Below are 20,796 nucleotides of genomic sequence, written 5' to 3'. Positions count from 1 at the left end.
TGTTCCCTGAGATGTCAGGAATTCTAATGGTTGCTTTTCTTTTGTGGGGATGAAGGCTATCAACTGCTTCTTCATCTTGTACTATCTGCTGGAAATGTTGCTGAAAATCTTAGCAATGGGCTTGAAAAGATACTTATCTTACCCAAGCAATAGATTCGATGGACTTCTGACTGTAATTTTACTGGTAAGTGCTTTGTTAGCTTACACATTTTTGGGTTTGTTGGCTAGAGAGGTTAGGGAATTAAAAGAGCTGGTGGGATTACTTTATTTTCAACACTAATCTACTGAGCTGAGCAATGTGAGCCAGTGTTGTGGGATGTTTACATGGTGGTACATGGTTCTCTTAGGTTCTGAAGATAGGCATATTTAAATCCATGGGAAAGGTGCTTTTCCTGATTAGAAACCTTTTAAATTTTATTTGGAAAAAATTTGCTCTTGGAATAATTGCATGCGGCATTCTATTTCATAGTTTAAAACCACTTTGCTCTTTAAATTTAAAAATAAAGGTTAGACTATTGTAATAATTATTTGGTCAAAGCCTGATGCCCCTGTGGCAGATGAGTCGATGAGGTTAATGTTAAACACTGTATATCCTTTTATGAGTCACTATTGTATGCTCTATGTACGTTTGGTTAGTTTGGAGAATAACTGGGCAAATATGACAGTTCAGGACTTTAAAGGGAGAAGAATTAGTGGCTTAGAGCTCTTGAAAGTGTTTCCTTTCAAGAAGCTTACATAACGTCTGGAACTCAGAATTACAAAGTAGAGTTTTGATTTTGTTTTTTGTTTTCCTTTCCTAACTGAAGATTCTGGAGATTGCAACTTTTGCTGTGTATGGATTTCCTCACCCTGGCTGGTGAGTAACCTCTGTGACCTGCTGCCCTTTGCTCAGGGTCAGGGGAACACACACAGTCATATATACAAATATCATGATGCTGTGATTGTCAGGCAAATCTTCAATTTACCAAATTTGATAGAATTTTGAATCCTTGTAGTCGTTAGAGGCCATGCAATATGGATAAGTGAAAAAAATTTTATTTTTTCCTAGTGTTTTAGAGTTCTGTATAGCTCTTCTGAGAAGCATGCATTTGTTTTAATTGTAATCTCATTTAAAATAATATCTTGGCAGGTCTGTGCTTACCAGGGGTGCAGGAGTGGGAATTTGGTACAGCATACACATCTTAATATGTTTCAGTGTGAGATTGTCCATAAATCCGATTATATGAACTCCCAAACAGCTGATAAAATTTCTTCAACCCTGTATGTAGATTGAAGGCTGAGGTTTTGTTCATGCTATAAAATGTAGTAAGAAAATTCCCATAGACTTAGACTATTTGTCTATATTGTAATAGCAAGCAGTTGTATTTTGATTTTCTTAAGTTCAAACGGCTTTTGGATAACTATCCTGATTTCTTTTTTTGTTGTAAAAAACATAAAAATCATTGCTTCATCTTAAAATTTGAAAGCTGTCCCCACAAGAAGAGAGGAAAGCAAAGGAATTCTGGAAGTTTTCCTGGATCTTCAGGGGTGATTCATAACACATTCTGTTACTTTGCATCTTCATGTAAGCTCACACTTAAGACCCTGGCACTCCCTGATTTTTCAGGATATTTGTTATGTTGCCATCAAGAAGTTCGGTTAATTTACACTGGAAACTCTGAAGAGAGTTAGACAAGTCAGACTTTATGGTTTTAGAAGGGTTTATATTTGAATATTACTTGTATTCCTATCACCCAGAAGTGATGGTTGCCAGAAGAGTCATTGCTGCAGAGAAATGATGTTAATTATTGATGTTATCATTATGTTTGGGTTTGATTCTGCCCTTTGATTCTTAAATGTAGGCAATTGTTTGCTCTGTCATCTTGGAGCACCAGTAATTCTCGTTAGGCCTTTGTTGTCAGTCACTGCAAACAGATTACCACCCAGATGAGTCACTCTTGAGTCCTAATGGGTGCTGCTGCCACATCCCCAGACCAAGCAACAACCACCTTCAGGGCAGGACAATGATGTTTCTGTTATCTAGAATATACCTTTTGTGCAGTGTTACCTTAAATAATTTCTTTCATTATTGGAGATGAATGTATTAGAGGTAGAAATCATGATTTAGCATCAGTGTTACCAAGGGCCTTTGTAATTAGCAGCTTTAGATCCCCACCACCTGCCCTCCTTTCCAGCCAAGGAGCATTCAGGATGCTCCTGTAAAAGATAAAATTTGGGGCTGGGGTTTGAGGTGTGTGCCTATCTCCCATGGAAGGTTAACACATGAAGCAGAAGGTTGACGAGACAGTCCTTTAACCTAGTGCTGTTTTCAAAACCCTTCTTCAGCCAGGCACACCCTGAGGGATTAATGCCCATCTTTGTGCAAGTTCCTGAAGTATCTCCCTCCAGCAGTCCTGCTTTTGATTCACTTTGTTTTCTGAAAGGACTCTCTTTGGTGCCCCCTGCCCAGCAGAAGGCACAAACATGCATTTTAAAGAGCTCTCTGTACATATTTAAGACCCCAGGCTAAAGGGATTCCTTCCTTCATCAGTTACTAGTTTACTGTAGCTGAGACTCTTGCTAAATAAATCAATGTATTTACAATTACCTGTAGCCCAGTGGATTTAACTGTGTCCTCCTGTCATGGGCTGTTCCTCTGATGTGTTCCTCTCTTCTGCCTTTCCCAGGAGGCCTGAGTTCATGGGCTTGTTGTCCCTGTGGGATATGGTACGGCTGGTGAACATGTTAATTGTGTTCAGGTTCCTGCGGATTATCCCCAACATGAAGGTGATTGCTTTTCCCCCAACAACTCGGATTTCTTTGTTGGTCAAGCTACAGATTTTATTAGAGCCTTTCAGAATAATGTGTGGGTTGCAATTATCTTGCACGAGTGGAATAGCTCAGCTCTAACTGTCCTGATTTTTGCACAGCCCCTCACAAAATCACTGTGTCCTGAGCTCTAGTGAGGGAGCAGGCAAATTCTCTTAATGTGATTCTTTGTCCTTTTAGTAAAAAAGTGATATGGATTTGTACGTGTGATGGGTGTCATTCATACAAAACTCTGCTCTGTTTTAGTTCATGGCTTTGGTTGTTACTACACTGCTGGATCTGGTGAAAAACTTAAGAGCCTTTGCAGGAATCCTTCTGGTAAGTCATGATGCAAGATTGTAATTTCCTTTGTTACAATTATAATTAGGAAATATCACCAACAAAGTTAACAATCACCAGGAGCAGTAACATTCCACCTTAACCAGCCGGTTCTTCTGGGTGGGCATGTCTTGGAAAGCCACAATAAACTGCTTTTTTTGATGGCCAGCACACAGTAGCAGTGCCTCCTTTAGCAAGAGAATCTTTAAAAGATTGATTAAAGCTTCTCTTGAGCGTTTGCCTTAGCTTGGGTAGTGTGGATTCAAATAAAAATTAATCTATGCTAAAAGTAGACCAGTTTTCCTTACCCTGGTTTGCTTATATTAAATTAAATAGCAAAACAATTTAAAAATTATTTTTGGCTGAGAAGGTCTTGAGGTGGCATGTTTGGACATGATTTTTTAAGAGCCTATGCCATCCTGTTTTAGGTGTGTCTGTGTAGATCATACACTCAACAAACATGATTAAAGGGTGGATCACAATGTATGATGTCCATTACATAAATTCTCTCTACTCTTGAGTTTCTGGCTTTGCAACCATGTCTGCCTGTTAGGGCAAAGAAGTGACTGGGTAGATTTGGTTTTGCTGTTGTTCATGGGTTTTTGTAGGGTACCTTAATTTGAATGGTTAAAGATCAATGATTTGTTGTTCTAGTCTATATACCTAGTATGCAATTTAACCAGAATATCTATTTTTGTCATTAATAATCTCTTCTTTTATCTGTAGAGGATAGGCCTTCAATTGGCTTATGTTGCACTTTGAAATAAAGATATTGGTTCGGGCAAATCTAAGGTGGTAAAAACCTCATTGTACTGTACAAGTCACACTTCTGAGACAAGTCTGCCTCTTGTCTGTGGCACTGAGACAAGTGTTTGTCCCTTCCATTAATTTAATTTGCTTTTACTTGAGGCTACGTGGAAGATCTCACTGAGTTTCTCCTGCAGTGAAATCTGACTCCATTGCCAGCTGATAAAAAGTATCTTTCCTAATGTTAGCCTGGAACACCCATGCTGATAAAATAATGTAACTGATCAGCTAATTTCTCAGGCAGTGAGTGTTTTAAATATATCTTTTTTCAAAGAATAAAATTAAATTTCGTTGCCAGGCCAGATACCCCATCTTCTGGCAGGCTGTGAAATGTCAGCTTCAGCTTACTCCAGTGGTGTTCAAAGTTCATAGGCCAGGACAGTTCTCTTCTTTTCCTTCCGGACTTGCCATTCTTGGGTTTGTTTTGTTGCAAAATACAAAAAAAAAAAAAAAAAAGGACAAAAGGACTTAAAGGACTTTTTGTTTTTGTTTGAAGACTCAGCTTACTTCAAACTTTCCTGGGATAAATGGCTCCTTCTCAGGGAGATAAAGCTGTAGATTATTTCTAGAACAGTCTTTTTAGGATAAAAATTGCAATATCACCTAGGCAACTGCTAAAGACTGAAAGGTGTCTCTTTAAAAAGAAGTTTATATTTCTAACAATTAAAAGACAGAAGTTCTCAAATCCTTTATGTTATTGAAAACTTTAGATTAATTAACATCTTTTAAAGAAGTTGCTGATGGAATATAAAATACTGATACAGTTTTGTCTTTCAGGTAGGCTTACTAAAAGCTGACACTAGGAAAAAACTCCTCAGATATTTAGGTTTTTCTTTGTAAATACTTGTACTGAGCTTTGGTTTTAACTTGCTATTCTGCAATGGTTATAGTTAAATATCACCATTCTGAGACACAGAGAAGTAAAACAGATGATAAAATGATTTAATACATTTTAACAACTGAAAATTAGGTAGAATATTAAAAAGTAAGAGCAAACATTTGAGAAGGATTTTCATTTTAGAAGCTTCAGGCATTGTTCTTAATGCAATTACCTTAACTGTGGTACTAATGTAAATTCCTTGTTAATTGTATTTTGCTTTCTTATTTTGTGACAGAAATATTCAAAGCTAATAGTTGGTTGTGCTCTTTCCAGGTGGTTTTCTATGCATTTGCTATAACTGGTATAATGCTATTTAAAGGTGCTGTTGTTCCCTTGGGAAATACCAGGTAAGATTCTAAACATCTCCACTCAGAAAGAATCTGTTTTTCAAAAGCATTTGCAACTTTTTACCTCTGAGCTGTTTGTGGTTGGTTTTGGTTTTTTTTTTCCCTCTCATTCTTGGAGCCACCCTACTTTTAATGTTAAATCCCAAGGCTCCATTATCTGTTACTCCTTCTGTTTCTTGTTGCTGCACTGAAATTGCAGGAATGCTTATCTGTAGCTTGGAATTTTACCCTGCTTTATCAGAGATGCTTTTTTTTGAACTGTGTCCTGTGTTTTCTGCCCATATGAGATACTCTAACTTTCTAGAAGGGGCTCAGAAGAATTCTAAAGCAGAGTTCACAGGGAGCTGTGTTCACATCAGCCTGTAATCTCTTGCAGTGCTGCCAACACAACACATGACAATGGCACTCTGCAGTGTGGGACCTATGAACAGCTGGAATATTGGCCCAACAACTTTGATGACTTTGCTGTGAGTCTGATTATGGATCAAATCCCTCCTTCTTCCCCTTTCTGCTTGTCTTTCCTCCTCATTTTTTGAGGCTTAAATCTGCAGTACAGCCACTTAAATGCTGTTCTGCTCCTGTTATTTAGGCAGCAGTGGTGACCCTCTGGGATGTGATGGTGGTGAACAACTGGCAAGTCTTTTTGGATGCATTTTCAAGATATGCAAGTCCGTAAGTAGCTGTAATAATAGTGAAGAAATCCCATATAAATCCAGCTTATAATGTACCTGAACAAGAAGTATATGCACAGCACAGTTCCTGCCATCTGCTCAGAGGGGTGCTCCTTACCTTTCTTTTGGACTAATTCAGGTATATAGGAAATAAACCTAATGCTTTTGTATTTTCTCTGTGGGTGAACAATTTTTTGTAGACTTGAAACCTTGGACTTGCCATTCACTTGTATTTAATGACTTCATGAGGAATGTTTGAATGAACTGGATTGTGCCTGGGTTGAACTGTTCCAGTGACCCTTGGCTGGTTAACCCAGGAGAGTTAGTCTGTTTGGCTAACTTAATGGAAAGCAAACATTTTTTATTTTAAGTTTTTTGATCCAGGCCCGTTTTTCCATTAAGAAAGTAGTAGTATTATATTTCAAGGAAAAAAATGTGATTTCATGGTGCTCTGCTCACTTTCAGGCTGATGTTATTTACTGCCTCCTTTATGCATTGTCTGTTCATCTGATCTACAGGTGGGCAAAGATCTATTTTGTAGCCTGGTGGTTGATCTCCTCTGTCATCTGGGTTAATCTCTTTGTAGCTTTACTTCTGGAGGTAAGGAAGTGTTTTTATTTCGTGTGAGATCCTGAAAATGGGTTCTAATTTCTGCAGGAAATGAAAAGAACCCAGGCAACTTTATGTTGGATTTGTGTGTGTGCTTACTTTACCTTTCTCCTTGCTGTCCTATGCCCGAGGAGCTGAGGAATTGTTTTCTTTTTCTAGAGAACTATGTATGTTTTATTTGCAATTTTGTTACAAAACTGGTTGTGTCTCATTGGGTATGTACAATTTCAATGTATCACTCTGTTTATTACAAGATGAGAAATATTTAAAATGTTATAAAATTGCTTGTGTCTTGTACATTACCATTTAAATGCAGCATTAGTTATTCAAGCTGCAGGCTTTTTGCATTTTAATTTGCCAGCAAATTAAGTGAGCAATTTAAATTTAAAATTTTTACTTTATTTGGTTCTCCTGTGTTGCTTCCCACTCTAGTTTGAATTACCACCACTGTTCAGTGCCACGCTAGAGGAGTGGAACTGATTACTTATTTTCAAGAGATCATATTCTAGAGTTTTTCAGAGAAACTGTGGGAGTGCAGTTGCCTGAGCAATGCCATGAAGAACATATGGTTCTGCTAGTTACTCATTGCATAGTTTCCTGCAAATCCTAATTTCTTCTGGAAAAGGGAATGCTAATCATAACCATGTCCTCCAGGTTCACCATTGTAGACTTCTCCTATAGGTAGTGGAGGGAGCTGAGAGCCTGTAGAGGGCACTTTACCCCATCTCAAACCCGGTGAAAGTTTCTTTTGGAGATGTTCTTGACATTGCTGACTGTACTGAGAATTATAATTTACTACGGTAGGAAAAATGGCAAACTTTCAGTCTAGGACAGCTTCTACCTGCTTGTTTCAGCATGGCTGTGGCCAAAGGTTGCTGTCAGAGCCAAGATGCAGGATTCCATAGCAGAGAGCAGGATCTCACTGTTTTTCTCCATTCCTCCCCCTGAGCTGTGTGCCTACTCCCTAGGTATTCATTTGTCAGAGTTGCTCAGAATGGGTAAGGGAACATGACAAAACCTGGACTTGCAGTATGTTGATATATTGTTGGGTTTTTAAAGAGGAAAACATTCAAATCAGGTGAAGTCTTGTGGGTAGTTCACACGGCTGTCTTGGGGAGGCAGTCCTTGCTAGGAGCTGAAGGCAGCAGGGCTGTCTTCTGCTCTGCTGTTCTTTCAGTTTGTGATGAGAAAGTTATTTCTTGCTCAACAAAGGCCTGAGTGAAGCAGTGACTTGCAGCAAGTATAGAAGCTCATGCCTAAATAAATCAGTGTTCACCATGTGAGAACAGAACTCGCCCATCTCCCAAACCTTACCTGCAAACATAGTAACCAGATAAAACTTCTTTTCTGGTGCCATCAGTAGAAGCCTTTATGTTTTTTGCTGTTCTTTTTACGTTTCAGAACTTTATTCACAAGTGGGACCGTCGCTGCCAGCGAGAGTCTCTTTCAGATATTGAATACCAGCGGACAGTTGAACTCATGTTCAGGTGAGTTGGGCTTAATAACCAATGTATTTATTTTTTCTTTATCTGTTTTAAAGAAAGTATGCTGGCTGCAAGATTTGCTTCCTTCCTCTAAAGTAAAGTGTTTCATTTGTTAGTTTGGAGAAATCCAGCAAGTGCTTTAGTTAAGTATGCTTGTCTTGGTAGCCTAATCTTTATATGCTTTGTGCTCATAGTAGGACAGGAGAAGAGGTGCTGGGGGTGAGGGGAACAACTGCTGAGGGAGGAAAAAACAAGGGAAAGAAGAAAAGGGAAGATGAGGGAAGTGATGCATGTTCTTGGCTGATTATGAAATTGTGGGTGGTGAGTTAATACTTGATGATCGTGCATTAGTGGAACTTGTGGTGCTTGTTGGATACTCAATAGTAGCATTGGGAGCATGTTCTCATTTGGGAGTTTTTTCAGGAAAACAAATCTACTGACCTTCAGTTGTATTGTACTGTGTGCAGGAAATTGCTTCCCTGCTTCTTATGGGAAAACAGCTGCTGGTTTCCATGACACATCTGTAGAGGATGGATCACTTGCAACTAGATGCATCTTTAGGGAGCATCAGCTTATTGTAATTTTAATTCCTTGTTTCATTCCTGAAACAAGCACACGTTACATCTCAGTGTGTGCATTGCAAAAACAAATGCTGGGAAGCTCCCTTTGCTGCCCCTAACAACTCATGCTTTTTCTTTGTAGAGATGTTTTGGAAGAACCTACAGAGGAGGAGTTGATGGAAAAACTGCACCAGCACCCACACCTGCAGTTATGTAGGTGACTGGTGGGAAGGACTGATTTATTTAGACCTCTGTTTTCTTGAGGTTGTCAGCTGGAAGATACTGAATGGATTTTCTGTGAGATGCTGTTAGGAGAGGGGCTTGTAGGACACTATGTGAGGTTTTGCTTGGGAATTCTCTGCAGAAAGTTTTTTTTATTTTGGGTTCATATCTTTTTTTGAAAAAGATTTGAATCCTGCTAACTTGATTTTAAGTTGCAATTTTAGAAGGAGTATTGAAGCTGTTATTTTTACAGGGTGTTGATATCAGAAGGTTTTATTTACTTTTTTTTAATAGGGAAAGTCTCTTTAAAATGACAATGCACTTTAAAACATGAACTTTATAACCACTAAGCCTGCTACTTTTTCAGCACAAGAAAATGGAGCTGCCTTTTCTGGCAGGCAAGTGTGGCAAGGGCTGTGCCCTGCAATTCATGAATGGATTAGGCAGGACCAGAACACAATCCTTAATCTTCTTGTAGTGAGAGCTGAAACACTATTTTTATTGTAATGTGACACCAGCATATCTTACCAAATTTTCGGGAATTAATCATGTCGGAACACAATCAATTCCAGCTTAGTAACAGGGACTGCCTGCTTTGCACATCCTCTGTTTTGCTTTGCTTTCCACGGGGGGTTTGTGCTGGTTCTGCCATTCAGGTCACTGAGAAGAGTTGGAACCTGGACTGGAGCAATTGCACTTGTGGTTTTCAATGTGGTAAAACTGAGCTCTCTTTCAGAGTCAATATTCTCATGTTGCTCTTTACTAAACCTCTTCCTTTTACTTTTATTCAAGTCCTGTTGCACACTGTGTTGTATTCCATGAAAAAGCTAAGGGGAACAGTCTTTGGCTGGGTTGTTGTACCATCATTGCTGTAGTCACCCACTTTGATTATCCCATACAACCTTTTTTTCCCTTTCCCTCTTAAAGTGCTTAACAGTTGAAAAATTAATTTGAGCCTGTGGGAATTGAAGGTGCTCAACCAGTATTGCAGGATCACATTCTTTTATGGTTTAATGACCACATGCTGTGTACCACTAATTTTCACCTGGGTAAAACTTTTTGAGTAAATAAGTTTCTCAACAAATCCAAAGTGGAGGATTCACAGTAAGCTGTGTCCACATGCTTTTTGTTATCCCTTGGTGTTCCTTAAAAAGGTGTTTTTGCTTGAATCTATGTCACATAACTGGTAAACTGCTGTGAAGAATAGAATCTACCACAACTACTGTTTTTATATGTAGAAATGAAACTGCCCTTTGGGGCACTACCTTCTCATTGAGACACTTACCACCAAAATAGACATTATTGTGGTCATCTCTGTATCAACAAAGGCTTGGGGGAGCTAATTAGCTACTCTTTATAAGTCCCTTGTTTCTTTTTTTAGTTAAAAAACATTTTTTTAAAGTGCCAAGCAGTCATCCTCTGTACTTTCCTTGTCTTTCTTCATAATGTGCTGTTTCTCTCTGTCCTGCACGAATGAGAGCAGAATACCCAGGATGATGGTGCGTTTGAGGTCAAAACCATATTTTTGCCTTGTCATCTCACTGTTCAGAAATTACTTAATGATTCTTGTCTTTCTTTTCCTTTTTGCTTGTATTTTCTTTGTGCTGTGGAGAAAAATACGTTGTAGCTTTCATATGTGTAGAACAAATGTGAGTTCTGAGCTACTCCTGCAGTCTCTTTGTTTCTGTGATCCTGCCTCTTAAGCCATGCCCTTGTCTGTGTGCAGTCTCTTGTCTCTGTTCCACATTAAGCCACCCAGTAACTCACTTGCACTGGTTTCAGTGGCATCATCATGTGTATTTTCAGTCATGCACTTAAAACACTTATCATGGCAAGCCAATAAAGGCATTAGCACACGGTTTTTCTAGTTTTGAGTTTGTTCTGTTCAGGATGGTTTCTGTTCCTTCTAGCATGATGTATAATCACTGCCACCAATGTATTGGAATTTATTACACAGTGGTTAAACATTCTTGTTTTACCTTTTTACTGCAAAAAAAAAAAAAATTTTTTTTTTGTTTTCCACTCTTCTGAATACTTAAAGCAGCTTTGCCTTGCCAAAAAGAAAGTGTCCAGTTCTTACCAGCCTACAAGTTTGATTTTTTTTTTTTTTTGGCCTCTTAAGATTCTTTGGGGTTTTGTGGTTGATTTTTTTTTTTTCCCCCGTTACATTACACTACAATCTACCAAAGCAACACAAATTGGTGTGGGATTACCATAAACATCACAACTGTCTCCATTATGCCATCTTTCCATCTCGACAAATGTGGAGAAGGCATTCTGAAGGGAATAGTCTTTCTTGTTCTTGTTTCACATTTGTGTAATTGACTGAAATTGTAACTAGAATTTAGTACAAAATTGTGCTACCTTATGTCACTTGAACTGGAAGATGTAAATGACCACGAATCTTATGCAATAATTGTATAAACCATGAAAATGAATGTATGTCATTAGGTAAAATTTGAGATTTGCATTATTAAAAAAAGTTTTTCTTCTTAAACCATGAAAATAATTGGGGTGTGGAAATGATTCTTGTGGTTTGTTTTTGCCTTTCCCTTGCTACTGATTTCTGCAGTGCTGGACATCTGTTCCCATTGTTTTTGCCAGTTAAAGGCTAGGCCCATGGAGGAGCTTTCATGCAAGTGGGATATAAGTGCTTGTTTTCAAAATAGCAGACCTAAAGGATGCTGCTCTGTTATTTTCCAATTCTAGAGACACGTAGCATCCTCTGTAGGTACTTGGCACACTCAGTTTTTAAGGTGGAACCTCATTGGAACCGGGCATTGATGGTTTTGAGCAGGTTGATTTTCATTTGCATTTCCATCTCTACAAACCAGGTATTCCTTCATCTCTCTTTTCCCCAGGAGATCAGTGGAAAGGCATTCTCATAGAATTCCAGCTGGGGCAGATTTTGCATGTAATTTAGCAGAGTCCATGATATTCTTTGGTAGTATGTTCTGGTTTAGAAGATGGTGGGGTTTTATTAAGGACAGAACAAAATCAATTTTGGAACAAGGTGATGTCTCTGTCAATGGTTGTTGCAGATGCCTGGGTGCAGCATGTGAAAGCCAAAGCAAAGAGGAGATCACCTTGTGTTATTAAATCAGGATCAGACTTTTCTAGCTTCTGAAGGAAGACTTAATCACTTAATTAAGGTTGATTTGAGATTCCTCATAGTTGTTTTTTTTTTCCTTCCTGATTTGCTATGAATTTTTACTGCTTGAAGATCTAGGAGTGGAGGGAGAGGAAGGATTCAAATGAAGTGTTCTTGATTCTTTTAGTAAAAATACAGAACTACAGTGTTGAACCTCACAGGCACACTCAGCTATGAACTTGACACATTTGGGGGGATATTGCTTTGCATCTCTGCAGTACTTCTTAAAGTGTAGAAAAAAAAAAAAAGGACATGTAAAGCTAGAAGAAAAAAGAGAGCCTATAGGAAAATGATGCAGGGTATAGATAAGTTACCTTCACCTCATGTTTCTACCTTGCTAGATGGTTCATCTTTTCACCTGTCTGTATAATAGGGGATTAGTACAGGGTGTTACCACAGCTCTTGCAGTTTAACATTGTGCTTTCATCAGATCCAGTCATTCCAGTGCTCTGTCTTGGGGTTTTATTGAGAACAAAATAAAAATAGGTGTTTGTCTATATTGTTCATGTAGGTGTTTTTTTTTTTCTTTCACTAGATTTTTGTCTAATTAAAAGGGTATACAACTCTTGTGAGTTTTCCAGAAATCAACTGGGTTTGACTTAATCTGAAGTCTTTATAAATATGCGGAGCCATTTGTTTTCTGAATTCCAGGTAGGAATAATTTGGGGTTCAAGGGTGGAGGGGTAAAATTGGCTTTGTAGTCCATCTCTTAGCAGTATACTCTATATGACACTGTTTCAAAATGACTTTGATAAACAGGGGGAAATAGCCAAAATGAGTGAAGTAAAACTTAAGAGATAAATATGTACTGTTACAATTCATCAGTACAGGGCAGGGAAGAAGTATTAGAATCAGTATTAGAAGATAAATATTATGGGGCTGATAGCGTACTGCAAATTGAATGAGCTAACAGCATCTGAAAGAGATAAAAAAGAATTGCTTTGCTGTAATTTGTAATAGTGCTTCCCTTTGTATCTTTCTCTGTCGGTTTTGGGCCCTGCATTTTAAAGTAAATAGTTGGGGGAAGGTGTTCATTGCAGGACAATAACAGAGGTCTTAAGACGTGAAAGGTGTGAGTTTAGAAGAACTTCAGGGTAAATAATTTGTTCAGCTCAACAAGAGACAGACAAATACTTTTAAAAACAATATTCCAATATTGTTTTGTAGTGTTTTGTAAATGGTTGAGGGGGTGAGCTGTTGTAATCTGTAAGCTGTGTCATCACTGTGCTGGTTGTAGAGCAGCTGTAGTTTGGATTTGAGGCTGCTCCTTAGCTCAGAGCACTGTGTCTGGGAGGGAGCAGACTCGCCTTTGCTCGAGAGCTGTTTTAGGAGGGATTTGACAGTCACCTGCTATGGCTTTGTCTGCATGTTTGTGAACCTGCCCCTCATGGTGATGGCTCAGCTGCTCCCTGAGATCCTGTCCCGCCTACCTCTGTGGTTTTGCTGGAAAGAATTCCCGTGGCTGTAACAAACCTAGCTTTTGTTGTTACAGCATTCCACAGTTCTGCTGGATCTAGCTAATGGCTTACAAATGTTTACAGTGTGCAAGTGTTGTACAAGTAGGGATAGCAAAAACAAAATTATGCTCCTTCAGCTTCCCATTATACACAGGAAGATGAGCCTGAGTTGTGTGTGCTGTGTTGCTGATACTTGACCTTGCTCTAGCTCCCTGTAGTTCTCTAGCAGTTCACTCTGCTGGGTTCCTTTTAATCTCATTTCTAAATCCCTTAGCTTTTTGGGCAAGAAGAGGGCATGTGTTGCCCTTCTCTCAGTTTGTGTTGGCTCACTGACAAGCCAAGTAGGTCGGATAACTTGATTTTTCCCTTGATGAGGACACTTAGTTCGGGCACTCTGCTCTGACTGCTGCCAGATGTCACCAAATGCATGACACTCGTACCTCTCACACTTCAGCTCTTCTTTCAAACTTAATTTGGTGAATTAATTCAAAAGTTATTACCAGGGGACTGATGCTGCATAAATCCTAGGAACGATTAGAAAACCCTTCAAAAAGCAAAGATGTAGTAATTAATCTTAATTTTACAAAACCTTACCTTACCAAAGGCAATGATAAAGTGGTTAACAAAATTAGTTTTGTTAATTGAAATAGGTCTGATGTTTCCCTGGATCCAAGGCAGAGTAGAATCTGAAACCTTTCTTGATTTCTTTTCTGCACCCTCCAGACATACAATCTCTTTTTTAAAAGATAAAATAGATCATGAAGTATCTAAATGATGAAGTTAAGGTCACGGGAAGTCTGTTGCTAATTCAGGAATAATCACCAGATCATCAGACTTCCTTAATCCCAAAGTTCATGTTTCCATATGAACTCAAAACCTCTTCTATATTTGTAGAGCTACAATTTTCCCACCATAAAGTGAATGAAGATGGTCAGAAAAAAACAAAACCCCTCAAGGCTGAGCTGGCATTTTTCAAATACTAAGTACATGGGGATATGTCCAGCAAACTACTGGAAGAGGCAACTGTCATTATCTCCCACAGAGAATATGAGAAGAACTTCATCACTGTATAAAATGGAGTCACAAGGCCTAATAAATGCTTTTCAAAAGTGTCTTAGTTAACTAAAATTATTGCAATCCTGGAGGAAAAACGGTGCTGTGCATTTACCTCCACCATCTATGCAGTTGTTTGCCAAAGGAAGCAAAAGGATATCTTGTCATGAGCTACCCACTGTAAGGGAAAACCTAAATGTCACCTTTGATATGGTATTCCATCCATTGATGTAGTTTATTTGTGTTATTTTCTTATCTAGTCCTATACTTTTTTTTTGTTCCAGAGTAATTGTATAAATTGTATAACACTGATGCTGTATTTCTTAAATGGAAGCCAGAGGCATTTGCAGCTTGTCCTTTAATGCTAGAAATCCCTTGTAACAGTCTCAGTCATCTTTTTCCCATTAACCAGTGGAGCAGGTGTTGTCTTTGTTCTGGGCAGAGACTTTCATAGACCCCATCACTGCAGTGAGTGCCTCCCAAGCACTCTTCTAAAAACATCCTGCTGGGATAGGAAAATATTGCTATCCTTATTTTGTAGATGATCAGCTGAGATATTTGGTGATCTGCCCACAGCCAAGCTTGAAATCCGTGGGAGAGTTAAGAATAAAACCTGCAGTCCCTGCTCACTGCCTTTGCTAACACACAATACTGGCTTCTTTTTTTTTTTTTTTTTTTTTTTTTTTTCACCAGCTGTGAGCTTCAATTGCATGTTTAGAAGATGATGTTGACATTTTCACATCTATTGGTTTATAATTTTGTTGCTGCCTCTTCTTGTATATAACTTTTTTTATTTTGTTTAAAAATTAAAAAAAAATCCTGGAACCTCTAAACTTCTAACTTTACTTATTTCCTGTCTTGTCAAAAGAGGAGGAAGGACTGTTGCTGATTTGCCATCTTATTTATAAATATTTAGTAGGGATGAACTGAGGCTGGCACATGTGCTGGAAGTTTGGTAAGTGTAAGTAAACTGATAGATTCTGGTTATTAAGTCACTACTTCAGCTGTAAAAACTAAAGGAAAAATACAAGGTGACCTTCCTAAACAACAGCTCCAGCCTTCTGTTGGACCTGAAACACACTTCAAAAATGCTTTTAGCCTCATGCTCCTTTGTACTTCTTGTATTTTGTTCTTGGAGGTGAGTGAGCAGTCTGACTTTTCAGAGCTGTTGAGTGCTTGCACCATCATACTGAATTTGGAAAACTGCCCAGGAGGCCACTTGCCCTGCACAGTGTCACTGGCAAAGGATCATCAGTGTTTGAGAGGATGGAGATTCATGTCAAAATAGAAGATTGAGTGCATTTTTAAGACTGAGTTCTGCCGTGTAGCAGGTGTGTGTGTCTATGTAATGTGAAATACGACCTCTAATACAACCACAGGTCGGTGGGCTGGATGCAGAAATTAGAATTGAATTGTAAGGATTGTGTTACACAGCTTGTCACATTAGGTAAGACCAGAAGGGACTTTGATTTTTATGCTTAAAATTAGGGTTATTGTGTGAGATTCTGACTAAAAGCAGACTGGATTTGTTAGCTCCCAGGAAGGAACTGCTGTTTTGTGTCTGCTGCAAAAATGTAACACTATAGCATTAAACTGGGTGGTGGTGTAACAATGTCCTTGTACAATGAGCATCCTTCTGAGGCGAGCTGGCAAGCCAGTCTGGCCTGCACTGTGTTATTATGTTAGCCTCCTTGCCTTTAGGAATGAATTGGCTCCTCACATGATGTGCTGAGCTGCTGACAATGCTGGTTTTTTTTTCTTTTTAAAATAAGTACTGATCTTAGAAAGTAAAACTTGAGTCTCTAATGTGTCTTCCCATACCTGTTTAATACCAGTGCGAGTAATCTTATATTTCACCAAAACTACAAGTGTTTAGTTCCCAGCATCCTGGATAATTGGTGGTTTCTCTGAAAAGACTTGGACAATTGCTATAGCAAAATGCCTCCAAAGAAATTCCCTGTGAAATCAAAGGTGAAGGTGTTAAGATACCCAGACAATAAAATTTAGATCAAAGTAGCCAGCAGAAGGGGCCATAGAGGAACAGGTTGTCCTTTAAGCTTCACCACCTTGTGTGAGGTGTCTCTCTCTTTCTGTAATCAGATTTCATGAAGGAAGCAAAGCTATTCTTTCCTGATGTAATTCAATCTGAGCCCTCAGCTAGATGATCAGCAGGAAAAGCACCTGCCTTCCCTTCCTTTAGATTTGGTGATAGACCCCAGTTTTTGATAGGAGTTGGTTAATCCATAATCCAAGCATGTGCCCACAGCAACACCTGCCATGCAGGTGAGCTTTTAATCTTGTTAATACACAAATATAATATAGATTTTTGTATTAACCTCAGACACATACACACCCAATAGTAAATGTCATGAGTAGGAAATTTAATAAAATGAGATTATAAATGTCTAATGTATTTTTGTTGGGCAATAAAGTTGCCCATGTGTTGTAATTGAGGTCTGAAGTTAACTTGGTTGCTGAGGCCTCTCTAGGGTAGATTACGCAGACTAAGAGAACATGTGAAAAAATGTTTTTCATGCTCTGCTTTTCTTCCTGTTTTGTCCACTAGCCTTTCCTCCTTAGCTCTGTCTTGGGTTGGTGCCCACTGTAATATCTACTGCCATCAAACTCAGCACTTAAAAATTAGGCACATGTTTGAAACATCTGCTTATTTGAGACCCTCCACAGTGACTATTAACTTTTGCCTCTGACGTTTTCCAAAGCCCTTGGTTCTCTTCTCATCTCCTGAGTGACTCTGATGCAGTCCTCCAGAGATCTGTAAAGCAGAATCCTCCACTTCCTAATTGTGTAGACATTGGAAGGTGAGGTATGAGAAGAGTTTGGGTTCAGGCTTAAATATTCTAAGGCTCACATGCATTGTATAGGTGGACCTTGTGAAAGGTAGGTCTGAAGTACCTCTTATGCAGTTTTGCACCAAATTTTCATGTGGCTCATTTCTGATCTGCAGAGAGGTGTTACCTGGCTTTTCACCAGACACTCATGAACAGGTATTTTGGGAGGAGCACGTCTAGTTCATTAAATGAGGAAGAGCTGAATTAAATCCCAATCCCACACAGAGAAGATGATGATTTGGATTAAAAGGTTTGTGACCCATCCGTGCATGTCTGAATCCCACTTGTGGTGGTGTTCAGGCTTAAGTAGAATACGTGTAAAACATTGCCATTTGAATTATGTCCCTGCAAAGCTGGACTTATCAGCAGGCTTAATGGGACAGAGCTCTCTGACCAGCAAAGGCAACTTTGCCATTTATGCTTCAGGTCATTTTACAGGGTTGCTGTCACAGTCCTTCTGACTGTGCAATATCTTCTTGGCTGCTTAATTGTTGTGTAGGAATGAATACTCTCGTGCAATGTAGTGGTAGGTCAGATACAATGCTCGCAAAATAATTTTGGAATAAGTATAAAAAACTGGATTATCTGACCTATCACAGAAGGCACAGAATCTGCTCTGTAGGCTCCTTGGGGCACAAATCCTCTCTCTGGAATTTGGGATAGAGGAAGAGAAGGAACACTTTCCAGGGAAGAAACTCGGGCAAAATGACTTGGAGCACAGAAAATTCTCTTAGGATTGGGGACTGCACCTCATTTGCCACTCTGTTACCTTTAGTAGACCTTTCTCCTCAGTAAATTTGACCTAAAGTTGTAATTTTGGTCCTTGTCAAATACATCTTAAGTTGCTATTCTGATGGAGTATTTTTTCCCAGCAGTTCTCTCATCTGTTTTTGTACAGACTGGTTGGTGTTTCATCACAGTTACTGTCCTCTTTGTGATCTGTTGGCTGGGCTTAAGAAGGAAATTGTACAGGACTCATCTGCACAACTTCCCAGATACAGACCAGTGTTTCATGGGAGTAACAAACAGGAGAGGTCAGGAGTTCTCCTTTCAGGTACTGCAAAATCGCTTTGAGATGCCAACAAGTAAAAAGATGAAAATCTTTAAAGAAGAGATAAAGATTATCTTTATTTTATTTTTTTAAAGAAGTTTTTATGTACTATTTTTTTTCTTTTTTTGGACATGAGAGGGTTTTTTTAAAACTCTTTAGCTGTGTTTTTAGCCAGCAGAGGGAGTTCAAGCCCCCATTTTACACTGACTGTTCAGGCTGGGCTGTGTGATCAGCACTTCTGGATGCACTTAATGGAACATTCTCAGCATAGTTAAGTGCTGGGGCCTGAATCAAGGGGGTTGGAATACAATCAGGTTTTGTTTTTAATGGCAAAACATAAAAAGGTATGTTTTGAGGCAGTGAATTATCAGTAATACACATTTGTTTGTACCAAGATGTTTGTATCTGTAACACTTATGCACTGTGCTTGGAGTATGAAAATGTTAAGGGTATGAAAGTGGCAATTCTTATAAAGTGCCAAATCCAGGGGTTTTTTTGTCTCATAGTTAAATACCATTAACAGTTAATGAGTTTCAGAAGAATCTCTAATCTTTGAGAACCTCAGAGGGCAGCAGTGGACGGAATGTCTTGGAAGTAACTTCTGTCTTTTAATCCAGTGATCAAATTTTCTTGTAGATGGTTATTGGGAAAGAAGCTAGTTCTTCCTTCAGGTTTTTAGTGTATTATTCTACAACCTGTATGTTCTGGTGAGAGGAACATCCTGCTACATCTTGTGTTTCAAAACAAGAATAGTAATGAAATAGGTGAAAATAAATCAAGCACTGCTGGGCTTCCTTTAAACCTGTAATTGTGGTTCCTCTGTGACAATAAACTCTCAACTGAGCATTCACCCCTGAGCAGTCAGGGTCTTTTATACCAGCTCAAGCTGATAACTAAAAATGTAAACCACATTTTAAAGTAATTCATTGTATAATCTGGGCTGACAAATGTTAAATTACACAAATTTGAGCAGATGCACATGTTGTTGCCCTAGAATTCTGGACAGATTCTTTAGTACTGAGCAGCTTGTTCTTGTGTGCAAATATGTATTGACAGAAATAAGTTGGTGAGTTTCTCGGATTTCCTTAAACTGGCACTATACAAATGTCTATTTATACTGCAAGGAAAACTGAAATGTTCAAGCTTTTGAGGACTTAATTATAGGTGGGGTGAGCCTCAAGACCCACGTTACAGCATTTCCCCTTTTTCAGTTAAACCTGATGGGCTACCACTTGTGTTTATACAGCATTGCAAACTAAATTTAGACGCAGTAGTAAGGACTAAAACAAATTGTGCTTTGTCAAGAGAGCGAAGAAAGGAACTGAGCAGTGAAAACCGTGTGGGGAGTCGGCGTGTCTGGCACTGACACAGTGCTGCGAAATCAACACTTTGATGGCCTATAAAGCATAATAACAGCTGTGTGAAAGGTTTGCTGTGCTTAGCTGGCATTATCTCTTGTGCAGAGGAAAGTACATTGTAAACCAGTAAAAATTAACTGCCACAGCACAATGATGGTTTTGTGACTGGGAATTCAGATAAAGTTTTGCCGCTGTTGGCGGAATGATGAAAAGGACTGGGGCCATTTGCATACAGGTGATGTCCTGTGTTCCCCAGAGGCCAAGGCACCGCAGGTATGCAAAGTGCTTCACCTCTAAGTGCTGCCTTTAATTTAATTTTTTTTTTTTTTTTTTAGCCTGGTTGTAGAGTAGGAGAAAAAGGTCTTGGGAAATGGACAATCCCAGGAAACGTCATTGGGTGGCAGCAGAGCATTTACCACTTGCCATGGCATCCCAGCAAAATAAAGCCAGAAAGAACTGCAGTTCTGCTTGTTTGTGATATAGGTAACTGCAGATGAGATCTCAGAATCGTGTTTATGGTGTGACAGCCTTTTGTGTTCGAGACACGAGATTTCTCTCCAAAAATGCGTTTGCATGTGTGTATGTGTCTGTGTATATATGTAAAAATATATATTTATATATAAACATGTATGTGCATGTAAACATAAAAGCTATGTCTCTGCAGGTGAGGTTTGCTCAGTGATAGTGAGGAGCTTTAATGTGATGACTGCAACCACTAGCTCCCAAATTAGATCCCATATCCCTGGCAGACCAACCTTGTTCCCAAGAGATACGTCTTGGTGCTGGTGCAAATAAAAGCATGTAAAAGTTCTAAATTAATTTTTCTACTGGAAAGAATCAAGTGGGTCTGTGAATGTAGCCAGAAAAAGTGATAGTTTTAATAAAAACTTTATGGTTTTCTGTAGTAAAAATATGACAAGCAGGACAGTATTTGTTATCCTTTTAGGAAGAAGTTAATGTCTCCATATTTATTCTACAGCATGAGTATTTGGCCTTTTTAGATAATGTAGACAGTGCTTGAAAGACTTCAAAAATCTGTTCTATATTTGGAACTGGAGCTAAGTGTGTTTTGGGTATGTTCATTTTGGTGAAGAGAGAGCATTTGGTTTTCTTTGTTTTGAGATTTCCTTTAAAACTTCACCGTGTAGCTCACACAAAGGAGCTGGAGCTG

The 20,796-nt window shown here is 38.8% G+C and overlaps 1 protein-coding gene across 3 annotated transcripts in view; it reads left to right on the top strand.

Annotated features, from left to right (window-relative positions):
• TPCN2 (two pore segment channel 2) overlaps positions 1-20,796 on the top strand; it is a 46,525-nt gene that overhangs the window by 12,872 nt on the left and 12,857 nt on the right. For 2 of the 3 annotated variants that reach the window (XR_015807439.1, XM_088175267.1), the window contains exons 16-24: positions 56-184; positions 807-856; positions 2,667-2,766; positions 3,055-3,126; positions 5,087-5,160; positions 5,537-5,627; positions 5,750-5,832; positions 6,350-6,431; positions 7,842-7,927. Coding sequence is in view for 2 of the 3 variants with exons in the window: in XM_088175267.1 (XP_088031393.1) it covers positions 56-184; positions 807-856; positions 2,667-2,766; positions 3,055-3,126; positions 5,087-5,160; positions 5,537-5,627; positions 5,750-5,832; positions 6,350-6,431; positions 7,842-7,927 (767 nt within the window). In the remaining variant the exon portion in view is untranslated. Of the gene's footprint in view, positions 1-55; positions 185-806; positions 857-2,666; positions 2,767-3,054; positions 3,127-5,086; positions 5,161-5,536; positions 5,628-5,749; positions 5,833-6,349; positions 6,432-7,841; positions 7,928-8,626; positions 11,216-20,796 lie in introns of those variants that run through there. The other variant, XM_014878700.2, reaches the window with a different exon arrangement.

The sequence above is a fragment of the Sturnus vulgaris genome, chromosome 18, assembly GCF_052056855.1.
Source record: "Sturnus vulgaris isolate bStuVul1 chromosome 18, bStuVul1.hap1, whole genome shotgun sequence".
In the NCBI taxonomy this organism is placed as follows: Eukaryota; Metazoa; Chordata; class Aves; order Passeriformes; family Sturnidae; genus Sturnus; species Sturnus vulgaris.
The sequence above is the reverse complement of the archived record's forward strand: the minus strand, read 5'-3'. Positions and strand labels throughout refer to the sequence as shown.